At 39.6% G+C, this 26,002-nt stretch overlaps 2 protein-coding genes across 2 annotated transcripts in view; both read left to right on the top strand.

The window, feature by feature from the left end:
- The window catches only part of LOC134286862 (tetra-peptide repeat homeobox protein 1-like), a 265,454-nt gene that overhangs the window by 82,900 nt on the left and 156,552 nt on the right, over positions 1-26,002 (top strand). The window lies entirely within an intron of this gene.
- LOC134286863 (bromodomain-containing protein DDB_G0280777-like) overlaps positions 812-26,002 on the top strand; it is a 31,730-nt gene continuing 6,539 nt past the window's right edge. Inside the window, exons 1-4 of the mRNA XM_062848554.1 lie at positions 812-939; positions 7,022-7,148; positions 7,825-8,165; positions 15,737-16,647. Coding sequence (XP_062704538.1) covers positions 812-939; positions 7,022-7,148; positions 7,825-8,165; positions 15,737-16,647 — 1,507 coding nt within the window. The remainder of the gene's footprint in view (positions 940-7,021; positions 7,149-7,824; positions 8,166-15,736; positions 16,648-26,002) is intronic.

Raw genomic sequence — 26,002 nt, 5'->3', positions numbered from 1 at the left:
TTTCGCTTGCTCTGGTCTATCAAAGAGTAGAAAATACGAAGTGTACGGCCGCCAATGCTCTTGCTCAAATTTTACCGGCCACTGTTTTTACTGAGGCATTGCTAGATATGACATGGTGTACATGAACAGCACGCATATGCATAGATTAATTCCAGTTGTAATTATAACAATTGGAAACCAAATAAGCGAATAAAGCAACAACTACTCTTAATGACTTTTTAATGTCTTTATATATACTTTTTAATAACGCCGATTGAACAGCAACAACCAAGCAAGGTTAGACAAATAGACCCACCGACACGAAAACTGTGCCATTGAATAGCAGAAAAAGCATGTTTTATTCATCGTACAAAGCTAAACACCCGCCTCCAAAAGCCTAACCGCGTGATTTCGATTTTGATTCAAACTCCGTGTCGTGACCAGACGTTGTTGCTGCGTTGTTGCGTTTCACGAGGCTGCTCGGCGGCTGAATGCAACGAATCGATTAGCTGCAGCAGACGGAATAAAACCATCCGAAATTGAATCACTTCGCCGAAAAACCGTTCAATTTTTTGATTTGCTCCACTCGATTAAGTTTTAATGCCCTCCCGCGAGCGCGCGCGCATTCGCCGTCGCGCCGCGCCATCATCGCTGAAGTGACGTCGTCCGTCACTTTTGGAAGGACTTCCATCGGAGTTTGCTCTCTCGAGGAAACCCGGCGGATCAGGCAACGAAGGAAGGAACAAATCTCGCAGCCGCACCCTTTTTTAGGGAAACGGACGCACATCAAGCGGACGCAAATCGATGAATTTATTATTGCAAATAAAAGATTATGAACAATAAACCCAATGAGGAAAACCTCATGGTGCGGAAGCACACCGCTCGCTCTGCTGCAGCACAGTGCAGTCGTCCCTTGCAGCCGCCACCGCCACCGTTGCTGGTTGGATGCATGGAAGTGCTGTAAGTCAGTGTCTCATCCCTCAGCACCGTTTGGTGATGTAGAGAAAGAAGTGCGGAGCTTCGCGTTTAACGATTGCAAATAAATGGTCAATTCATCATCAGTTTGAGTCATTTTGGCGAATTGGATTTTGAAGATAAACTCAGAAAAATGTTATGAAAACAAGGGTGATATATAATTTGCGGATTTTATCCCGATTTATTGGAAAGTGTACTTAGGATTATTATTGTATACTTAAATAACTGTGCATAAATACGTTGTTTATTCTACCAATTTTTAATAACAGTTTTTTTTTAATTTGCCTTAAAAAATAATTTGAAATATGTTTACTTTCTTGCATTAACTTGAAATCCTAGGACTGACCGAGGTCCGTTGGACGAACTTTGGAGAGCACAGTGAAAAGGTCCTTCGTCGAGGAGCTTTAGAACCGTGCTGCGGATATTCCGGAAGGTGGAAGCGTAGAAGATCAATAGAGCACCATCAAGAACGCCGTGTCGGGAAAAAAATTGGGAGAGCTACGCACCCGGAAAAAGCAGTGGATTACAGAAAGGTGACACCTGGAGGAAGATAGAGGAGCGAAGTAACGCCAAAGTCGCGGAGCGAGTGAAAACACGTGGAGCCAGAGCCGTAGCCCGTCACCGCTTTTCGGTTCTCGAGAAGGAAGTAAAACGATCCTGTAGACGGGACAAACGAGCGTGGGCGGTCTCCCTAGCTGACAAAGGCGAGAAAGCCTCAAATATCGGCAATATTCGTCTTCTCTACGAAAACACGTCTGCACAGCTATTGACCTAGCCGGCTGACCAGCTCGAACGCTGGTTCGAGCACTTCCGAAACCTTTTTCAAGGAAAGAGTCACGTTAACATCCATTTGGCATATTTGTGCCATTGTTGACATTCTTAGAGAAGTATATTCCATGAAATCTTCTTTCCTCTAGAGGAACCTCTACAAATTTCAACAAGAATTCTTCTAGGGAACCTTCCATTCCGTCTTGGATTATTTCAGACATTTCTTCGGGGATTCTTTAAAAAAAAAACCATCCATATATTCAATACATTGTTAAAGAGTATTATTTTTATAAAAACTAGAGTTCAGAATTCTTCCAAAATTTTTACCAGGCATTTAAAAAAAAAAGCTTTCGTATATTCTTACAGAAATATTTTTTGGGAATTCCTTAAGTTCCTCCAAAAATGTTCCAAAGAATCTTCAGAGAAACTCCTAAAATGCCTCATTGATTCCTTCGGAATTCCATCAATTAGGTCACGTAAAATTGTTCGTTTTCAACCCCCTCCGGCCTATGGAACACATTAAGAATGAGACCTCTAAAATAGTGTGTCACCATAATGTTTTGGGTTGTGAAAATCATACTTTTTAGAACCCCCTTCTACTTCCTTAAAGCGTGACGTTATTTATGGACGTCCTTGCTTCAGAAATAAAAGCACGAATAGCTTTTATAAAGATATCTAAGGATTATTTCATGAATTCTTCCATCGGTTTATTCAAAATATCTTTCATGGCTTCTTCAATAAATTTCTTCATGGAATGTCTCAAGGAATTTCTCCAGAAGTTCCTTCATGATTTTGTTTAGTAATGCCAGCAGAATTCTTCGAGAGATTTCTGCAGAAATTCTTTCACGAGTTCCTCCGGGTATTCCTCCATTTAATTCCCCAGAAATGCCCCTAGTTTTTCCAAGTATATCTTTTTACTCGGTTTTTTACTCGGAATCTTTAGGACGTTCAGAAATTTCTTCAGAAATAATTCCTAGAAAGTTCCACAGAAATTACTTTGAAAAATTCTCATGAGATTGTTTAGTAATCTAATCTAAATAATCTGAAAGGAATTAGTAGATGAAAATATCTGAAGCAATTTCCTAGGAGGAATTTTTGGTAGAGAAATTACCAGCAGAAATTCAAATCAAATATTGAAAAAAAAAACAACTATCTACAGAAATCAGGAAAAACAAAATTTCAGGAATCTCTGAAGCAATGCATGGAAATCTGGAGAAAGCTCTGCAGTAATTCCAAGAAGAATTTCTTGAGATACTCCTCGATAAACGCCTAGAAATAAATCCTGAAGTAATTTCTGAAGGAGCCCCTGAAAGAATCTCTGAAATAATTCTTGAAAGGTCCCCGAAAAAAATTTCTGGAAGAAACCCTGCAGAAAGGTTTCAATTGATTCCAAGAGAAGCCTATGATGCATCACAAGCTGAGGATGATTAGGAAAACTTCTGCAAGAATTTCTAGAATAATCCCTTGAGAATTTTCTGGATGAATTTCTGAAGAAACGCCTGAGAGAATCGCTAGAGGAATTTCTACACGAAATTTACAGAGAACCTCTCCAGAAACTACAAAAAATTAGAAAGCATTCCTGCAAAACAAAGCTGAATTCCTCATGAAATCTACTAAGGAATTCCGACATGAATACCTAAAACAATATCTGAACATTTTTTTTGCAAGAATCGATTTAGGGACTACTAAAAAAATACGAGTCTTTGATTAAACTTTTAAAGGAATCGCTAGAGGAGCTCGTCTTTAATCTGGTTAGGCATTTCTGAAACACATTGATAACATTCTAGATGAATTCCTAGAAAAATTTAAAAAAAAAATACAGAAACGAATTCGTGAATGTTGCGTAACTCGCCGGAACAATCCGTTCCCAGTCAGCTTAGCAAACTACAATAGAATCACTTGGTATTGTACGAGACTCAAGGCTATTTACTCCGCCAAAGCTCGACTCCCCAATGAGGCAGCATTGCAATGACAACTTCGGCATGATGCTTGCTGTCACTGCTTTAGTAACATTTTCTAGTTAAATATATTCTTAGAACCATCTTAAAACGAATATAAAAGTCGTAAGGTTGTATGATGGTTATTGAAACCTCTACAAGACTAATTGGGAATCAAACTGTTACTTGGATGACGCTTGCTAGGGGAATGGCAAGCAAGGGGAATGACACTATCGTTGTTCACACCCCACAAAATTCTTAAGGAATTCTTGGAGGTATCTTTGGAGGAATTCTTGCTGAACTGAAAAAAAAGTATGCTATAATAGTCCCAGAATATAATGGTAAAAAAGAAATCCTCCCAGATGTTTCATCCGAATATATTGTATACAGTTTTCTTTCATAAGTTATTGGAGAAATCTCCAAGCAACTTAGGGTCACAATTTTATTTATAAAACTGTGTCAAAGAGCAGAAAGAGTTATCATCCTGATCAGGAAAAATCATCCAAATAATGTGCATAAGGTTCAACATTAAAGTAATTTCCTGAGGGGCGTACCAGTACATGGTACCAGGCATTGGAATTTGGAAACCTTGAGGAACCAGTTCTGATTTTACCGTGGTTCAAAATAAATTTTAGAAAAGAATATTCTTCGAAGAAACGTGAGACTTTGTGAATTTCTGTCTAAATTACACTAGTTTACAAAATAAAACGAAAGTCGTGAACTTCTGTTAACGACCAAAATTTTTGAAGCATAATTTAGCGCTGATTTCGAAACCGTGCTCCAAAAATTTTTAAGTAGAACAGTTTTTGAGTTTTAGCTCAATATTAAGTTTTATAACTTTTTAAAATATGTAATTTAATGAAATTCAAATATCTTGCGTTTTGTTCAACCAACTTTAAATCTTTTTCCATAAATTGAAAGCTGAATACAATACCATTCGTTCATCTAAATGCAGGTTTTGCGTCAGATTGATGAAACTCAAGATATTGACGAGTTTTGGGGACGATCTCCTTAAATTTTAGCAAAATTTCCAAAAATATATGAAGAAATGTATTTTTTTTAATAAGAAATAAACAATTTAAAATTTCTTTCTCAACGTTTATTTGACATGTCATATGTAGACGAGTTACAGTAAAAAAATCAGCTCAATCGGAGCATTGATTACGGAGAATGAGATGAGTAAAGTGAACGACTTTGCTTAAAAATAGAACAAAAATCGATTTCAAATCATCAACCTTGTATGGAAAGTCGAAAAAATTTCCGCTCTACTGTATTTTTTTTCCTTCGCATTTTCGAACTCAGGGCATGATTCTGCACTGAAAATGATCATCAGCTTACCGAGTTCAAAAATGCTGTAAACTAGTGTTATATATATACGCTGCCGCCGGTGAAATCTGCATCGGCGCTTGGGATCCATTGCATGCTCAAAGCTGACCCCAGACTATCTGCGCGACTGTAGCATCAATTATTCTGCAACATACGGAAAATCGCGACATGGGTCGACTGGAGGCAAGGCGCCTTAGTAAAGGTGCCCAAAAATAATGATTTGACTGTATACGATTATTGGCGGCGTATCATGTAGCTGTGCATCGTTCTCAAAGTCCTCTGCAAAGTGATCTTTAACCCCATACAGCAGAAGATTGATGCAACTATCCAGCGGCAGCAAGCAGGGTTCCGTGCTAAACGACCCTGTCTGGACCATATTGTCACGCTCCGTATTGTCTTGGAGCAGGTCAATGATTTTCAAGAATCTCTATACATGGTGTTCATTGATTACGAAAAAGCTTTTGACCATCTCAATCACGTAAACATGTGGGAAGCCCTCAAGCGCAAGCATGTCCCTGAGAAAATCATCGGCCTCATTGAAGCACAATACAGGGCATTTTCGTGCAGAGTATTGTCTTGTCCGATCCCATCCTAGTCGTTGCTGGAGTGAGGCAAGGATGTATTGTATACTATCCCCGCTACTGTTCCTCATCGTAATCGACGAAATCCTGGTGGGTGCGATTGACTGTGAACCAAATCGTGGATTGTTGTGGCAGCTCATCACCATGGAGCACTTAAATGACTTCGAATGGGCTGATAACGTTGCTCTCCTAGCTCAACGGCGGTTTGATATGCAGAGCAAGCTCGATGACCATACCAATCGCTCCTCGGTGGCAAGTCTTATTACCAAAGTCAACAAGACCAAATCGTTGGATGTAAACACGGTCGACCCTTTCCGCTTTATGGAAAGCTGGGCAAGCAGTGGAGAATGTGGAAAGCTTCTTGGTAAATAGCCAAATGGCGACCAATGGCGGCACCAAGATCGACATAGGTGCACGGATCAAAAAGGCGAAGGCTGCCTTTGCGAGTTTAAGAAATGTATGGAAAACAATCAGATTAGTCGATGCACCAAAATCCGAATATTCACCTCGAACTCTCGAACGTGAAATCTGTGCTGCTGTACGCCAGTGAATTTTGGTGTGTATCAGTGGAGAACACTCAATGGCTGTGGAGGCTTTTTGGAATATATTAACAAGATGATTATGTGTAACACTCCTGCATCTGATTGATTTTGACTTGAATTCTGATTTTCTGTAAGGGTCCAAAAATCGGCTGTTATCCTAAATGAGAATACAATAAAAAGTATAAGTCCCCAAAAGTTTAGTATCTCCTAGAACTGCTCAAAATCCGGGAAATCTACCAAAGTTTCTGAAGAGCCACTGTTCCACAGAACAGCATCTCTAAGCCCTCGATCTTATGCAGGCATGATCACGGAGCGTTGAAAAGGAAACCCTTTCGGATCGAACGAATGCGTCTTAACAAGTTTGTTTGATGGTTCTATTTGTTTGTTGTTTAATTTAATCATTATAAAAACGTGTTCCAACAGTGCCTTTTTCTCACTTGAAACGGACTTGCCATGGAACGCCACTGCCCGCGCCACCGTCCTCGTATCACATTCCTTAGTCGGGACCGGGAAGTCTCGACTGCAAGTCGAACAAGTGTGAATGAACGAAGCGCTCTGACCAGCCAACTGACTGCATTCGCACTTCATGACTAAGATCGGACCGGGCTGGTCAGTTGCAGAGAGCCGGGACGAAATGCAGCACCTCTGCGAAGAAGATTAATTATTTATGAAAATGAATGAGGAGAAATAAATGCCGCTGCGCTGCGCGTCGCGCCATCAGGTTTCCAATTCCAATTCCAGACTTTCTCGGTCAACATTGCTGGTGCACTGCTGTTTGTTTTATCAATTAGAACTCTCTGCTTCGGATGCGAGAGATGGTCGAAGACCCTCGCTCGTACCTACCTACCTGCTTATCACCGACAAATGGTATAATGTTTTACAATGCTTTTTCTTTTCGTTTCTGTCTTTGCAGGTACATGAAGTATCTCTATCCCTACGAGTGCGAGAAGAAGAACCTGAGCACTCCGGCCGAACTGCAGGCCGCCATCGATGGGAATCGGCGCGAGGGACGACGATCCAGCTATGGACAGTTTGATTCGGTAAGGTTATTTTTTAATGGGATGGATTATCTTGCACGAAAATTGAGAATCACTGCACTAGGGAGAAAAGGAGCTTTAATAATACTGTATATAGTTGACACAAACCCCAAGAAATTTACACAAGTAACTTGGAAATTCTGACAAATAGTGTAAGTGATGCAACAAGTTCATTACCCAAGTAACATTTCGATGGACAATTGGTCTTGTAGAGGTTTTGAAAACTGTCATAAAACCTAATACCTTTTATTTTTTTCTATGATGGTTCTCAGAAACTCTTCTAGTCTTTTTTACTAAAAATGTTTCTTGGATATGCTGTTTAATCCCCAGAAGCCTGGTTTGAATTGCGATCACAAAGCCAACTGATTTTGCATTGATTTATGCACACGTTCCTCCTACTATTAACTATTCTTCCATAAGCTCTTGGCACAGTCTCAGCCATCCTGCGCCAGCCGTGCCATATCTCCCCTAGTGCGCTTCGATCGCTTGATTATTCATATTTTCATTCACTCATTCATTAATAAACGCTCTCGCTCTGTGTTGGCTAAACAAACAGGCAATAAAACTGCAAATTGATCTCATGTTTTTGCTTGGGACTTGGGACGATCGTGTGCATGCATTTTATACTCCAAACAAGCATCTCATTTCCCCCACCTTCTTCTTCCCCCCGCGCGCACAGCCATCAGTTCAACGATCGCCCATTCCGCAGGGCATCCAGCAGATGTCGCCCCTGTCGCTGGTTACCCACGTCAATCAGCAGCAGCACCACCGGCTCCTGGGGGCACCGAACGTCGGCCAGATCCCGAACATTCTGCCGCCCGAGTTCGAGCAGCGCATGCTCGACTACATCAAACTGTTCCAGCCGAAGGAGATGAAACGCGAGCAAAGTCCGGAACAGCAGATGACCCCGCGGGATGCCCTCAACGCGTTGGAAATGTCCCGCGTTGCGCTGTGGAACATGTACAACAACAACACGAGTCCGCCGAACTCGCTCAATACCAGCCCGCCGGAGATGCAGAGGTAAGACGCGTTTTCTGTTTGCCATTACTTAATCGATAGTTTATGAGGTTGGAATGAGTCAAATGGGAACGGCCATAAATATCGTCACACAAATGGTTTATTTACATCTCTCCTATGTCACACTCCTTGTATGAGACCTCTGAAATTGTTGTATAAGTCGTCACACTTTGATGAACTCTTTCGCCTTTCTCAAAACGTGACGTAATCGTTGCACGTTCCCTAACGCTAGCCTGAGTCATTTACAGGCCCTGTTTTTCTTAGTACCGAAAGGTGCATCAGCATTCAACGCAATCAGTTTATCCCTACCAGTAAGTGAGCCGAATTCTGTCGACACGTAAAAAGCTGGATAGGAAGAGCAAAGAGAGGTTGCAGAGGCGTTTCAGAAGGTCACAAGAAGTTTCAGCAAGGCACCAATAGTTCTTAGGGAGTACCAGGTGGTCTCAGGGGTATTCAAGGGGGCTTCAAGGGGTTCCAGGGAGCCTCTGGGGCGTTTTAGGGAATCCAAAGGGGTAGCTGGAGGTCTTTAAGGCGTAACAAGGGTTCCTAGATATGGCTAATGTTGCATACTACTACTTCTTCTTCTTTATAGCTTTACGTCCCTACTGGGACTTGGCCTGCCTCGCTTCAACTGAGTGTTATTGATTGAAGGGCTTTCTTTGTCTACCATTGCATGAATTTGTATATTGTAAGGCAAGCACAATAATACACTATGCCCAGGGAGTCGAAAAAAATTTCCCGACTGAAACGTGAATCGAATCCGCCGTCTCCGGATTGGCGATCCATAGCCTTAACCACTAGGGTAACTGGAGACCTCGCATACTGCCTTGGATACAACATATCGCACCATGATTGTAACACAAATCAAGATCAGGGATGGTAACACTCAGTTGCAAAAAAATACACTCACTTGCTATTTTCTCAGTTCAGTCAGAGGCGTGCAATTAAGAAACGTCGTATGGACGACTTTTGCTTTGTAATTTTGTCTAAAAGTTTGCCGAATAAAGTAGGGGTCGCACTCGAATACCGATGTCGTGAGTAATAATCCTACATTATAGAGATGTGCGGAGGCGACCATTGTGAGCCAATCGAGCAGAGAAAACTGTCAAAGTGTGAGCCAAACGAACATGTTTATTGTTTGTAGGAAGGTGTTGTTTGAACGGTATTGCAATCGACAATAAACATATTACAAATATCTATTCTTATTATCGAGAATTTGATGACATGTAAATTAAGTAAGAAGATAATATTTAATTAATTCTGCTTTCAAGAACTTATGGTCATAAAGAAACTTTTGTCGCTGCTCTTCTCGAAAAAAAAACTTTCATTGCTGCTGCTTGATTCACTTCTGCCGATTTGATTCGCGCTATTCTTTGCAATGCATTTCAGATTTCTTCGATTGCGCTGTTATCTTTTTCAAAATTTGGGAAAAAAAGTTCGAATATAATTAGCAAACGTAAACAAAATAACTTGGACCACAACAAAGTCATGCAAAAAGTTTGAACATCTAGCTTTGTGGCAAGTGTTGGAAGCTGTTGTAAACAAAACAAACAGCATTTCCGAATCGACATATGTAACTTCCGCTCATCTCTATGTAGAGGATTTCTAGTCGTGAGGGGGCTGCGAAGGCACACTCACCTCGTGGATAGTCGCTTTCACAGCTCTGTTACGACTTTGGTATGCGTGTGTGACCCCTACTTAATTCGATGCTTCTTGAGAATCATACTCAGCATTCTCAGAATTATGGCGAAATTCCTCTCAGAATTCTGGGGGAATATTTCTTAGGATTCTGGGGAAATCCCACACAGGATCACTATAATCCTTCTCAGGATTCTGCGTAAGATCCTTTATGATTTTGGGGGAAATATCAGTAAGTATTCTGCGGGTCCCCAGATTCTCTGAAAATTCGGCTTTCTGGAGTAATCCCGGTTAGGATTCTAGGGAAATTTCTCTCAAGATTCTGGGGAACTTGTCTCATGATTCTGGAGAAACCCTTGGGATTTTGGGGCTATATTTTTCAAGATTTTATGTCGCTTTCAGAATTATTAATTATTGAAGAATCTCTCACGAGACTCTGGGCAGAATTCTCTAGAGAAATTTGGATTTTAGAGAATCTCTCGCATAGATTTTGTGGTTCCTCTTAGGATTCGGAAAAAATCCTTCTCAGCATTCTACGAGAATCCCAGTAGAATTCTGTTTTCTGTGTTTTGGAACAGGTGCTCCCAGAAATCTCTTTCAGAATTCCTGGAGAATCCCTCTTAGTAATCAGAGAAAATCTATGACAAGATTAGGGAGCATCCATTTAGTACGTCACGCTAAAATTGGGAATTTTCGAACCCCCCTCGCCCCTTCGTACAGGTTTTTCCCATAAGGCATTGTCCACTTAGAATCCGGACGGACAAAATCACGTATATTTCAGGGATGGAATAACAAACATAAAAGGTGAAGCCCTCAAAACAAAGATTATTCATTGTAGTTTCATGGAAAAATTACATTGAAATTATTTATTTTTATTTCAAATACATTTTTTCACTTTTTCCGTGTCAACTTCCTTAAAAATCTGCACAACGGTGGTAAATTTTAGAATCAACCCCTTCGGCATGTTAGTCCAACAATCAGGTCGTCTATTCAATTTCCTGAGTGCCTTGATTAGTCTGATTAGGATTCCAAAGAAAAAAAATCAAAAAGTTTTCCTTCTTGCGAAACGAGAGGCAATTTGGTGAATAGAGTGAACGCGAAATTTGAGTGTTTTTTCGTTGATAAATACTACCCATCCATGACGAAACCACTGAACGGCTCCGGCTCCGACAGATCATCAAAATAGGTAAAACCTCAATAGATCCCTTGTGCGCGTTTTTGAAAAGTAGCACGCGGTTAATGAGGCTGCCATCCTTGTATAAATTTGTCCTCATCAGCTTGTTTTTGAAAAACGATGCCCAGAGTTCGTACTTCTTGCCAAATCTTCTAATTCCAAGCAGATTAGTCAATGACCCCAAGCTTTAATCTTCTGGGGACACTTCTTTATGCCATGACTAACAACATCTGTGCCCAAAACACATAATGGATATGGAGATATTAACATTTTTTTGCGACTGCCGTACCTAACCACGCTAAATTTTCAACGTGTTTGTGCAAGATTTTTTTCCTTCTCTTGTTTTAAATCTAAAATAACTTTTCATTCGTTGCAAGAAAATCGATGAAATTTTCACCGTTAAAAGAGGACTAGTGTAGGATAAGACTGCTGTAAAAGAATGAAGATTGTGATCATTGAGAGCGTCCCTAGAAAATATGCCATGCGTCCGGATTCTAAGTGGACAATGCTTTACTTAATACATTGCTTGTCAATCTTTCGCCAACCCCCCTCCCCCCTCTAAGCGTGACGTACTTTATGGATGCACCCTTATGGGAAAATCCTCCTGAGATTCTGTTGTAATAGTTTGAAGTATTCTAGAGGAAACACTCTCAGAGTTCTGCGACAATCCCTTTCAGAAGTTTAGGAGAGTTCTTTCATAGATTCTAGGGGAATGTCTTTCAGGAATCTGCAGTAATTTTCTGTTTTATGTTAGAATATTTCTCAGAATTCCAGAGAATCCTTCTCAGGATGCTGTGGAAGTCCATTTCAGAAGTTATAGTAATCCCTTCCAGGGAAATCCTTATCAGATTTTCGAAAAAATCTCTCTTAGGTTTCTAGATATTTATTTCTGGAATTACCCATCTCATGATCCCTCTCAAGATGCTGGGGAATCACCTATAGAATTCTAGAAGAATTATTCTCAGCATTCTAATGGATTCCATCCAGGATATTTTGGGAATTCTGGGACAAAACTTAAAAGGATTCTAGAGGAATTCTTCTTAAGACTCTGGGGTCCTATCTCCCAGAATTCTGTGAGAGTATTTCTCAGGTTTCTTTGGCAATCCCGCCCAGTATTTTGAGGGAACATTTCACAGGATTCCAGAATCCTTCTTAGGGTTCTAAGCTACCCTTACCAGGATTCAGGGTCATTTTTTTTTCAAGTTTCTTGGGGAATTATCGTAGGAATCCGAACATAGGGTATATGTACCATTCCTTGGCCTTATTTGCAAGCCGCTTTGACAATTTTGACCATAACTCATGAATTAATAGCACTAGAAATAATATGTTGACCCTATTACACACTTTCGGCAATGCATGTTTCACCAATTGGAAGTAAACTAACGTAAATATTCAAGAATTTACTTGATTAAGTTGCAAAGATTCGATGCGATGGTATGCAACGTTGATCTATGGTACAAAAATTGGCTTATTAGTGGATACAACGTTGGCCTATTGCTTTCCATGCACTAGCATCACTTATTCTCTCATTTTTTAATATTTCTGCTGAAGTATTATCTCTGTTTGTTCACCAATCTTACTTTTAAATTGCATTTTTGGAGACAAATTTTCAAAAAACTATAAATATATCACTTAAACTTATAGTTCTTTCTTAATTTAGTAACGAAAACAACACAACCCTTTTATTGTGTTATATTTTTACAGTCACCGCACACAAAGTCTTTCTTCCTGTTCGTTTTTTCTGGTACTTACGCAAGCAATGTTTTGACGTCCTTTATCGGTGTTGTTGACGTCACTTTACTGATGGCCCATCAGTGATGGGCCAAGATTTGGGTACATAGTGAAAAAAATGTCCTCAATATTCGGCTCACATTCATTTTGTGAAATAATTATTATTCGTTGATAACAAATATGCAAGTTCTAAATAGTGCCTTTGACCGTCGCATCAAATATTCAGTTATTGAAAAGTCAATTCGAAATGTTCCAGAATCATGCCATTTATGACCATGTGTTTAGACTACCCACTAAGCCGAAGAATCATGGCGTCTACAAAAGCTAAACATAGTGACATTTTCGTTCAATTTTCTCCCAGTACTCTATGGAAATACTTCTCAGAGTTCTGGGGAATCTCAGAATTTTTCTTTCGATTCAAAAATATTATTTTTTTCTTTCAGAATACATTGTCTTCACGTTGTATCCAGTTTCGAATCAGATTCGCATCAGTTCTTGATGTGCAATCTCAAATTTTGATACTGAATTTATTTAGACAAATAAAACATACATAAACAAACATAAACAATACTTGAACTACATGCAGCAAACGAATCATTTTATAGTTTTGTAAAATTTTATAATATCGAATCGATGTGAAAACATCGATTCAAAGCAATCGGTGAATCGATTGTGCTGATCTGATTCGAATGGATTCATAAAAATCGATGTCTCAGCCAGATTTGCCCAATGCGACCCCTAATTAATTCAATATACTTTTAGACAAAACCACAAGGCAAAAGTCGTCCATACATTGTTTCATGATTACACGCTTCTGAGCTGACAAAAAAAACAAGTGAGTGTTCCCATCGCTGATCAAGATGATGGGAGTATGAAATGGCAGTAGACCTGGAGTTCCAGTGATTCCAAAAACTGAGAAATAGTAATGCGGGTAACTCGAGAACCGGAAGTGTACGAATGGTATTGATGGTTCAATCGCCGCTAATGGATGTTATCAGCGAAAAAAATGATATTTTTTTACCAGATTGTCCGGATTTCAGAAATACATAGTGTATGAATATGGGTACATTGATTTTTGGAGCAGGTTTCAGCAGCGTTTTCGGGAGTCCAAGGAAGCTTTTGAAGGCAATGCAAAGAGTTTCTGAGGATCTTCGACGGAGGTTGTTAGGTGTAACAGGTGTGTTTTTGGTAGTGTCGGAGGGTATCAGGTGCGTTACATTTGATCCTGGAACTTTCAGGGGGTTTGCGGGGGTGTTTTCGATGGTCTTGAAGGATCTCAGGTGCGTTACAAGAAGTTTCAGAGCAGTTTCAGAGACCGCTTCACAAAAAAAACCCTTAAAGGACTGTGATGTATTGAAACGTTCCTGAAACATCCATAATCTCGTTGAAATGCCATTAAAACCCCGTTATCTTCGAATGAGTGTAATCAGTTTCGTACCTTTTAATTCCGCCCTATGCTGCTTATCCTTATCCTAGGAAGATTACAAGTGGTAGTCGAAATACGCGTATCTGTCAAAGGATAAGCATAACATCTCTTGCTGGAGAAGATAGGGAGGGATATAGGTAAGTGTCAAAGCGAAAAAGTATGGAGTTTGAGAGATAGATACCCGACATGTTTCGGAATGAGAACAAAGGGAACAGCAGCGACATTCGTCCTCTATAGTATATTAACTCTATTCTCAAACCCCTTCGATTTGGGTGTGTTCTTGGAAACCCTCTGATACGACCCAGACCTGAAATACCTCGAAATATCAATGAAACCTCCGTAATCCCATTGAAACGCCCTTGAAATCATCCTACTAAATGTGAAAGGTTTCAAAACAAACCCTGAAACGCCTTTAAAAGGCTCCAAAAACCTCCTAAAACGCACCCTAAAATCCCTTGAAACGCCCCCGAAATGCTACCAAATACCCATCATCCGCCCAGCTTCCTATTTTTAGGACAGTACTATTGAAGTGAATATCTTGAAAATTACACAATATTTCACCATACTGTCTTTGGAGAAATTGTTCAGAAGATGCTTCATACTTTGTGAACAATTAATTTCATAATTGGCTCACCAGATGCCGCAAAGACTACATATGGCTATAGTTAATTAGTCCAATTTCAAATGTGCACTGTGCAATAAATTTGTTTTCCGTGTAATTTAACCATAATATAAAATTTGAAGTTTATATTTTCAAGTATTCTTCTTGGGATTTCTTCCGGAATTCCTATAAAGGAACCACCCGACATTCTTTCAAAGATTCCTTTGTTGATTTCTCTTGGAATTTCTTTATTGGTTTCTCTCGCGATTTTTCTCAGAATTCTTCTCGAAATTCTTCCCAGGCTTTCTCCATTATTCATTCCTGGGTTTGCTTTGAGGATTTCTCCTCAGACTCCTTCGGATTATTTTCAGGATTATTTTCAGGAAGTTCTTTAAGCATTCCTCCTGGGATTCTTTGAACATCATTCTGGGACACCTTTTTGAAATTCATTCGATAAAAGATGCATGACCAAATTGAATAGGGCCCCGATGTTTTGAGAGAAAGCCTTGGGATGTACATACATGAAAAATCGTGAAAATCTGAGAAACATTGTGGGAGTTATGATACCCCAAAGATAGAAAATCTTGAAAAACTGTCAAAAGAAGTCCCACACAACGGTACGAAATAAGCTTAGTAATTGGCTTCTTTAACGATGTTGAGATAATTCGATATTCTGAACGCATATATGGTGCGTAAGTCATAACAAATCCTAACATCATCTTTGGGAACTTTGAAGATAGTATGGGAAAATTTTGCCAAATGTATGAAGAAATCACAAGTTTTCGATATAAGCGTTCAATTGTAATCATACACTTAGTCATATAAATAGTATTATATCTAGAAAATCATTCTTCAAAACACATTCTGCTCTTATTTTTTTAGGAATTTGTTGACTTTTTACACTTCGATATAGAGCCGACCTCCCACAAAAACCATTTCTTCAACTGTTTATTTCAACCGATTTTAATCGCACATCTCACCCAAAGTCTCTTCCACTACAACAGGGAAGCGCTGAACCTGGCCGAATCGCCACCGCATCACATGTCGATCAAGCGCGAGCGCGACCATCCCATGGACTTCACTTCGGATCGTTCCTCGTCCCGCGACTACAACAGCGGTGTTCCACCGGCCAAGCGCAGCAACAATAACACAATCGCGGCCGTGGCCGCTGTTGCCCAGCTCCAACAACAGCAGCAACAACAACAACAGCAACACCCACAACTGCACGGACGCTCTCTCACTCCACAGAAGCTTAATCTGTCCTCGCAAGATGAAGACGATGCCCACTCGGATGGAACACCGGTCAACCTGCGCGGCGAAAACGGCCTCCGTCACCACGAGGATGACATCCCCGACGAGGAGGAAGAAGAGGAAGACGAGGATATGTCCATGACTGAGGATACCCACCATCCGTTGGCACTAAACCGAATCACCGAGCATGCAGCGGCACTGGCCGCGGCCCAACGTGAACGCGAACAAGCCCAGGTCAATCACTTGGCCAGTCTGAATCTGAGTTTACTGGAGCGGGAACGATGCGAGAGTGCGGACAAACTGAAGCGCCAGCAGCAGTTACAACTGGAGCAACTCCAGCGGGAACAGCTGCTTCACCATCAACAGCAGCAGCAGCAGGTACAACAGCAGTTGCAACGCGAAAGGGAACGCGAACTGCTACAGCGCGAGAGGGAACGAGAACTTCAGAAACAGCAAGAGCAACGACAACAGGAACAGGAACAACAAAGTCGTCAAAACGGGGACCGATTGAGTGCTGCCGGGTTGGACAATGGATGTAGCAACACAAGCAGCCACAGCAACGAACATCCGATTCGAGCGGAGTCGGCACAACAGGATGCAGCAGCGTCCGCGAGCACGGTGACGAACGGAATCATGGGCATGCAGTTCAAGCTGATCAGTCGAGGTAAGTGATGGGGTGAACAATAAGGGGGTTAGGTCTTTTATTGTTATTACCTGGAAGATTTGTGTGGCTTTTGACCACTTTGCATACCATGGGACAAGCATAAACGTACTGTGTGCCCCGGAAGTCAGAAAGATTTATACATTGCAAAAAGATCCTTAATCAACTATAAGAACTTCTTGAGTTCCTCCAAACAAACATCCAGCATTCAAATCATTTCTCTTCTAGAAATCCGATAGATTGTTCACTGTTCAGGAATGCCGTTCTTTCCGGAATTCCTTCTTCCAACACTCCTCCTGTAATTGCTTGAAGTTTTCTTCCGGCTATTCATGATATCTTTCGGCAATTTCTTGAATATTTCCGTTGGCGCTTTGTTTTAGATTTTCCTCCGAAATATTGTTCAAGGGCAGTATTTTTTAGGAATTTTCCGGAAGCTTCTTTGAAGATTCCTCAGGCAATAGCTTGAGTAATTCTTCTGAGTGTTGCTCTAGGGGTTCCTCAATATTTCATTTATTTTATTTAGTATTACATCAAATTCAAGATAAAACTGAAACAACAATATTTCTCCATAATGCACGGTTCGTGGCTATACCGTTCTCCATCCTCGGTCGCGCCCAATGCTCGCCAAGTCACGCTCCACCTTATCCGCCCATCGTGCTCTCTGCACTCCCTGCCAACCGAATTTGTCGCGAAAATCAACTTTGCAGGGTTGTTGTCCGGCATTCTTGCAACATGCCCTGCCCATCGTATCCTTCCGGCTTTGGCCACCTTCTGGATGCTGGGTTCGCCGTAAAGTGCAGCGAGCTCGTGGTTCATCCTTCTCCGCCATACCGTTTTCCTGCACACCGCTGAAGATCGTCCTTAGCACGCGTCGCTCGAAAACTCCGAGTGCTTGCAGGTCCTCCTCGAGCATGGTCCATGTCTCGTGCCCGTAGAGGATTACCGGTCTTATTAGCGTTTTGTACATGGTGCATTTGGTGCGTGGGTGAATTTTTTCGACCGCAGTTTCTTCTGGAGCCCGTAGGAGGCCCGACTTCCGCTGATGATGCGCCTCCGAATTTCACGGCTCACGTTGTTGTCAGCCGTCAGTAAGAATCCGAGGTAGACGAATGAATTAACTACATCGGCTGTTTTCCTACTCTCCGCATCGACCAATGTGGCGCTAGCTTCTATGCGCGAAAAATCGCTAAAAGTAAATCGCAAAAATATTGTATGGCGAATACCATCTAAAGGCAAATTCTTCAAAGTGGAACACATTATTCGAAAAAATATTTGGTAGTGGTTGTGCACAATGGTGACCACTATTAAGCCTACCAAATATATTTTCGGGAAAAGCTTTGTATTTCAAGTAATTCAAGTTTAGATGCATTTCGCCATACAAAATTAAATTGATTTACTCCTGCTGATCAACTGTGGCTGTGCGCAAAGCGGGTAGTCCATTCCTCCACCACCTCGAAGCTATCCCCGTCTATCGTAACATTACTAACCATACGAATTCGATCGTGATCGGCTTCGCCTACCAGCATGTACTTTGTTTTTGTGGCGTTCACCACCAGTCCGACCTTTGCTGCTTCGCGTTTCAGGCGGGTGTACAGCTCTGCCACCGTTCGAAATGTTCTGGCGATAATGTCCATATCGTCCGCAAACCAAACAAATTGACCGGATTTTGTGAAAATCGTTCCTCGGTTGTTGAGCCCGGATCGTCGCATCACACCTTACAGAGCGATGCATGAGAGTCCATCACTTTGTCGCAGTCCTCGGCGAGATTCGAATGAACTGGATAGTTCACCCGAAACCCTTACGCAGTTTTGCTTGCAGTTCATTGTTGCTTTAATCAGTCTAGTCATCTTCCCAGGAAAGCCGTTTTCTCCCGGTTTCTCAAATTTATTACTTTGAAAATACCTCTGGCAGCTTCCTTGATTAATTCTTCTTGGAAATTTTATGGGAATTCCTTATAGAACCCTTCCTGAAATTCCTTTGAGAATTTCTCCAGAAATTTCATAGAAAATTTATCTGGCGTCCATTTTTTTCTCCGGAAATTTCTTGAAAATATCTTCAAAAATTCCTGATTTTTTCTGAAATGTGTTTAGAAGCTGCTTCGAAAAATCTCCTAAAATGTTCTAAGGTAATGCTTCCATGGTTTCCTGTAACAGCTGCCTTAGAAATTTCACGGTAATTCTGAAATTGCCCTCAACATTGTTCCCCCAAAGTGCTGTGAGAATTTCAGAACAAAGTTATTAAGATATTCTACAAATTGTGTTGGCATTTTTCCGGCATTCTTCCGCCTTTTTCTTCAGCAATTTTACATGTTACTTTTAAGGCGAAACTGGAAGCATTTCCTCATTTGGATTTTTTGGTTTTTGATTTTTTATTAAATATCGAAGCAATATTTTCAAAATCGGTTTTCGTGCACATGTAGAGCAATTAGAGCGTGGAACAAGGTATTTCCTGATTTTTTTTTCGTGGTGGTAAATGTTTTTCGTTTTTGTGAATTTTTTTGTGGTGGAAAAAGTTTTCTATTATTGCTGAAACCATTTTTTGTGAAATTATAGGTATTCAAAAATGGTTTCTGCAAAAACGAAAAACATTTTCCACCACGAAAAAAAATAGGAGATACCTTGATCCATGTTCTATATGTGCATGTTTTATAAAAAATCAAAAACCAAAAAGTGAGGAAATGGATCCAGTTTCGCCTTAAGGAACTGTTACTGCAATTATTTAAGACTTCTCTGTCAATCTTCAAGAATATCTACGGCAATCATCTCACAAATTTCGTCAAGAATTTCACCATTCATTTGTTTAGAAACTTCTCCAACACTTTTTCCTTTAGTCAATTATATCAATAACTCTGCGAAAGTTTGTTTAGGTATTCCTCCGGAAAAGCCTGCAGACAATCCTCAAGCAATTCATTTGGGAATTTTAATGATCGTATTTTTGAAATTGTTTTAAATTTTATTTCTTCAAAAATTCCCTCGGCATATTCGCCAAAATCTCTCCGGTTCCATCTTTTCTCTGGAAATTATATCAAAACTCTCAAGGTAGTTTTCTTAAATATTCCTTTGGAAATACCTTCAATTTCTAAATACCCCTGACAATTACTTCAGAAATTCCTCCGACTACAGGGGATAGACAAAATGATCGGGACAGGCAAAATTTTCACTAACCAAAAAATGTTCAACTAGCTGTAACTTTTCGAAAAGTGCATCAAATATTCTCAAATTTTTACTGTAAGTTCTTCAACTAGTTGTGTATCAGTGGACAAATTTTGGAAAAAATCAGACAGTTCTTCACGAAGTTATAAAGATTTTTGAAAAAGATAAAATTATCCGATAGCCAACTTTGAGCTGTTATATCTCCGGATTCAATGAACCGATTGCAATGAAATTTTGACCATTCATGACTTATATAATGAACTCTGGAAAACATTTAACTTAACTTGAAATTTTTAACAAGCGAAAAAGTTATAGTGATTTTATTTTTTTCACGATTTTTTAGTAAATTGGTCTATTTTTAATATGCATCCCATTACTTTTTCAATTTATTGGCGGCTATGTTGTTACTTTCCTTCAAAACGTATTCATATATAAGTCAATTAAAGGGAAACTAAATGAACTATAATTTGCATCTTGAATTTTGAAAACAATGTTGATGTTTTGGATAATTTGGCGTTTTTTTAGAAAAAATAATCTAATCGTTATAACTTTCTTCCGTGTTAAGAATATTAAGTTAAGTCAATGGTTTTTCATAGCTCATTATACAAGCCATAAATGGACAAAATTTCATTGCATTCGGTTCATTGAATCCGGAGATATAACAGCTTAAAGTTGGCTATCGGATAATTTTACCTTTTTCAAAAATCTTTATAACTTCGTGAAGAATTGTCCGATCTTTTCCAAATTTTGTCCACTGATACACAACTAGTTGATGAACTTACAGTAAAAATTTGAAAATATTTGATGCACTTTTCGAAAAGTTACAGCTAATTGAACATTTTTTGAAAAGTGAAAATTTTGCCTGTCCCGATCATTTTGTCTATCCCCTGTATATGTAATTTAAGAAACGTTACTGGAAATTTGTTCAACAATACTTTTTTTCTTAGGCAGTTTGGTCATGAATTTTTCAGAAAGTTCATAACTAAATGCATCTGATCAATTGTTTTGGAAGAATAATTGGTCGGTAAATTTTCCGATTATCTCTTAAGGATTTTATTTACTTTTTATTTAATTTCTTCAAAAATTCTTTAAGGTGAAACATCAAGAAATCCCATTGCTGTTTTGCATACAAACTTTAGAGGCACAAATCTGATGAACGATGCATCAAACCAAGCCGCACTTGTTCATCCTGACTTTGTCCACTTTTAAAAAGAGGCAGCTTTTCCAAAACGAGCGCATTTTTTTTACGAATTTTCAAGATTTGTGATCTTGGTGAAACGTGAGTAGGAGTCCAAGTCGGCCATTATGGCAGCCATATTTGTATTCACTGATGTTTCTCCTTAAACAATTTGTTCACAAATTCCTCCGATATTGTCTTTCGAACATAGATTGGCAATTCTTTTAAAATTTTTCCGACAATATCTGCATGATTATTTTATGCAGTTTCTTGAGGATTTGTAATTGTAGTTTATTTGAATAGTTTTGAAATTTTCCTGGTATTCTTCTAGATTTTTGTTTAGAAACTGCTCGATTACGTACCTTTAGCTTCAGGCAATTATTTCTGGTACTAATCCGACACTTTCTTAAATTTTTTTATCCGGAAATTTATTTTGGGATTGTTTTGGCAACTTTTTAGTAATTTCTCCGACAATTTCTGTAAAAACCAGAGAGTAAAAAATTCATTTTTTTCATTCTTCTTTCGTCAAACGGCATTCGGCCAAATGGTCGGACACCATTTTATCAAAGTTTCCTCCGTGTATAAACTTCTATAGCAGTTTCCTCAGTAATTACTCTAGAAATTTCTTAAATTATTTCTCTATTAATTTCTTTAGGAATTTTTTAGATTTTTTTTTCTAAAAATCGCCGCATTTTTCTGGTATTTTTCAAGATATGGTATTTTTATGTTTATCTAGCAACTTGTTAGGAGTTCCTCCAGCAAGTTAATTAGGAATTTCTCCTGCCATAGGTTTGGATATTGCCGGTATTTCTTTTTAGAGTTTCTTCTGGCAAAAACTTTAGAAACTTCACTGGTAATTACTTTAGGAATTCTTCTGGGAATTATTTTAAAAAAATAAACAACTATTTAGCAACGCCTCCAGACTATCCTTAAAACTTTTTTCCTTCAAATTCCTCAAACAATTATTTTAGACATTTTTTTAGATAATGTTTTTGGAATTTTTTGCACTAAAATGTGACTGAAATTTGATGGTGATGTTAGGCTTCACTCGGGTCTCCCATCAACACTATTCAATTTTCAATTATTGCCAATCAATAATCCAGTATTGCCAGTTTCACAACAAAAATTGCTCAAAACATCATAACAATTAATGTAAACTATCGCCGTCGGTTCATTCCTAATATATGGCCTGGTTTAATGTAGCTGTCGAAAATGCAGGGGTATGCTGGATTTTATAATGATAACAGCCTTCAGGATTTAGGTAAGGAGATTCTTCTAAGAATTCCAACGGTTCTTCTTTTGGAGATTCCTCCGACAATAACCACAGAATGTTTGCAGACAATTTCTATAGGAATACAGGGGCATTTATTTTATCAAAGTTTTGTCCGACTATTACTAGAGACATTTCTACAGCAATTTCTTGATTTTTTTTAAAGTAATTTATTTATAAACGTTTTCAACATTTTTTCCAGGATATTAGGGATTTTATAAGATTCCTTTCCATTCCTTTGACACTTTTTCTTCAAGAAATGGCAATGTTTTGAGAATTTCTTTCTGACTAAATAGTTCAGGAGATTGTCCGGCTTTTTTTTTAATTCCTGTAGCAATTTATTGGGAGACTTCTAATGTAATTTATTTAGGAATTTACCAGTGTTTTTTCAGAGTTTCTTCTGGTAACACTTTCCGGTAATTTCTTTAGAAGTTCTCTTGGCATTTCTTTTGGAAATTTTATTTACAACGCCTCCGTTTTTTTTTGTTATTTTTTATTTTTATTTATATGGTATTTTTTTTTTGAGAATTGCTTTGGGAAATTCTTTAGCAGCTCGCTGCATCCTTCAGATTTTTCATACAATTTCTACAATCGTTTTTCAAAAAAAATTTAAACTTTTTAGCATTAAATTAAGACCAATGTTGTGACTGTATATTTAGCCCTCTAATACCCAATCCTTTACACGGGGTATAATTTGAGCATTTTTGTAATTTTTGTTTCGTGAATAATCAAATTTTTTATATTTTTGGCTGATACTTAGGACTATTCTGTATATCTTTAAATATTATTATTATTATATTTTATTAAAGACACTTTACCAAAAAAGTTGGCATTCGTGTCCAACTAGTTATTGTTAATATACAATTATTATAATAACATAATGGTTTTTCTATCTCTAATACTACAGTCATTCTTAAATTTTAGTGAATAAATTAGAATTTTTAAGAAACTTTACAACTGCATTCTCAGCTCTAGGGTTATATGCAAGTGTATCAGCTATTGTACCGTTAATGCCACATTGTTTTCTATCCTGTTCGTAACCTCTACATTCCGCCAGTATGTGATCCACCGTGACTCGCACTCCACAGTATGTGCAAGTCGGGGGATCCTCACGAGTTATTAAATACACATGAGTTAGTCTTGTGTGTCCGATACGTAAACGAGTAAGAACACGCTGCTCCGAGGGGCATTTCCTGTCCGGGTATTTTATAGGTGTTGGTTTGATCATCCGTAAGTGGCATCTGCTTTGATGCCATTCTAATTCCCATTTACTCCAAATTCTTCGTTTTATTTCGCGTACAGCATCTTCAGCAGGCACAGCGATGTCTTGAATCGGTTGGTTCCTCCCTAGCTTGGCTATCTCGTCCGCTTTCTCATTTCCAGGGATACCGGAGTGTCCAGGTATCAAAATAAATGTTACATTTTTCCCCACTGTTTCCTTCTCGATACACTGTATCCACGGGTGCTTGGACCGACCTCCGGCTAGAGCTTCAAGACAGCTAGCGGAATCGGTTAGTATGATGGTGTGCGTTTGATCATGAAGTTCTGATGTAGCTATCATAAGGGCGAATGCTTCCGCAGAGAAAACGCTACAGGCTTCCGGTAGCCGGAAGCTCAAGTTGTTGTTGCTCGTGACTACTCCAGCGCCTATCCTTTCCTTGTCTTTAGACCCGTCGGTGTATATTTTCTCGTATGTAAGGTACCGGTTGTTGATGAGATCCCGGAATCTTTGTGATACTATGCTGTGGTTCGTTCCTGCTCTTACCGTGCTTTTGAGCTTATTATCGATGGTTGGTGTTGGTGCATACCATTCTCTATCAGACGATCTAAGAGTTGTATGTATGTTTGGAAGTTGCCATCCCGTCGTTTCCAGAAGATATGTCCTTGCCCTTTGCACTACAGGATAGCCAACAGCTGCTTCGTTTTTCTCAGCCAGTCGAACAGCTAAGATACATAGGCGTTGAATCAATGCTAGACGAAAGTTCAGCCATCCAGTTTCAGCCAAAATAGAAGTAGTAGGGCTAGTTTGAAAGGCTCCAGACGCCTGACGAGCTACACCGTTGTATATTGGTTCCAAGGTTTGCAGCATAGCATCGAGGTTTAAACTGGTGAGTCCAATTCCGAAGTATATCCTGGATAGTATTAATGCCGATCCTATATTAAGCAGGCTAGATCGGCTACTTCTTTTCAGGCGGTATCCGAGTATCCGGAGTACGTTCATTCTCTTCTGGCAACTTTGTTTAACAAAGTTAAAATGTTTTAGAAAATTGAGTTTAGAGTCCAACAAAATTCCGAGTATTTTCATGTGTCTGATTTGTGGGATTGGATTATTGTCAATTTTGATAGCTTTGCCACGTTTTCGATGCTTTAGATGACACGCATGCAGTAACTTTGATTTTGCGGGGGCGATAGTAAATCCAACACTAGAAGTCCATTTGACAGCTGCAGCGACCGCTTTTCTAAGTTTGCTACGTATCGTGATATGGTTTTTGCCTTTTACGATGAAAATGACGTCATCTGCATAAAGTAGAATTTCGGTTTCAGCAGGAATTGCACTGAAAATTGGTTGCATGGCTACTAGAAACAGTGTCACGGATAGGATTGATCCTTGGGGTACTCCGTTATCCGCTCTTCTTAAGCTTGACAAGGATCCATTTGCGGTTACTCGAAAGAATCGGTCGGATAAGAAACTAGATATGATGTTCATCAGTCTCCCTGAAATTCTCCACTTTGTCAAAGTGCGAAGGATTTCTGGTCTATATGTTGTATCATATGCTTTTGATATGTCAAGAGATATGATTTCGACGTGCTCGTCATGTTGGAGACTTATCATAGATTCCAGGTTGGCAAGGTGTGAGTCAACCCCTTTCTCAGTACGAAAGGCGTGTTGTCGTGGGTCCAGTTTTCCCGCGGGTTCTAATTCTGTCATAAGCCGGCGATTTATGATTCTTTCGAATAATTTTCCGAGGCAGCTCAAAAGTGTTATCGGCCTGTAGCTTTCTGGTTTACTGCGGTCCGCATCGGGTTTTGGAATTGGGATTACAGTACCTACTTTCCACTGCGCTGGAAAGATACCACTATCCCAAATCCGATTGTACAGCTCCAGGAGGGCAACCTTTCCAGAAAAGGGTAGTCTTTGGAGTAATTTGTAGCTCACGTTGTCGGATCCAGTAGAGCTTCCGCCTCGTCTATCAAGGGCCCACATCAGTTCCTCAATGGTCAAATCCGCATTATACCGTTTATGCAAATTCGGGCGTTGAGTTTCATGCCGTGCGCGCTTAACTGTTTTATGCTTCTTCTGGAATTTTTCTGGATAGTTTGCGTCGGACGATTTGTTCTGGTACTCATCCGCAAGGGCATTTGCAACTTCTTGTCCATTGTTAGTTTGTCCAGTTGGTAAGTTTAGTGATATTGTGTTGCGTTGACGTTTTCCTTGAAGTCGGTTGATGTTGCTCCAAACTTGAGTAAGTGGAGTGTCTGGGTTTATGCTTTCCACGAAGGCATCCCAGCTGCGTTGCTTGGCGTCGCCAATCGTCTTTCGACAATGTGACCTAGCTTCTTGGAATTGTTTAAGGGCAAGTATTTTATGTGGGTCGTCATCTTTAAGACGGCGAAGGGCTCGCAGTCGTTTTCGCCTGGACTTTATTGCTAACTCAACTTCTGTGTTCCACCACACAACAGATTTTGGACCCACTTTTCCGGATGTTCTAGGGATGCTCGCTTCAGCTGCAGTAATAACACTGTTCGTGAACTCGTCCA

Source organism: Aedes albopictus, chromosome 2, assembly GCF_035046485.1.
Source record: "Aedes albopictus strain Foshan chromosome 2, AalbF5, whole genome shotgun sequence".
NCBI lineage: Eukaryota > Metazoa > Arthropoda > Insecta > Diptera > Culicidae > Aedes > Aedes albopictus.
The sequence above is the reverse complement of the archived record's forward strand: the minus strand, read 5'-3'. Positions and strand labels throughout refer to the sequence as shown.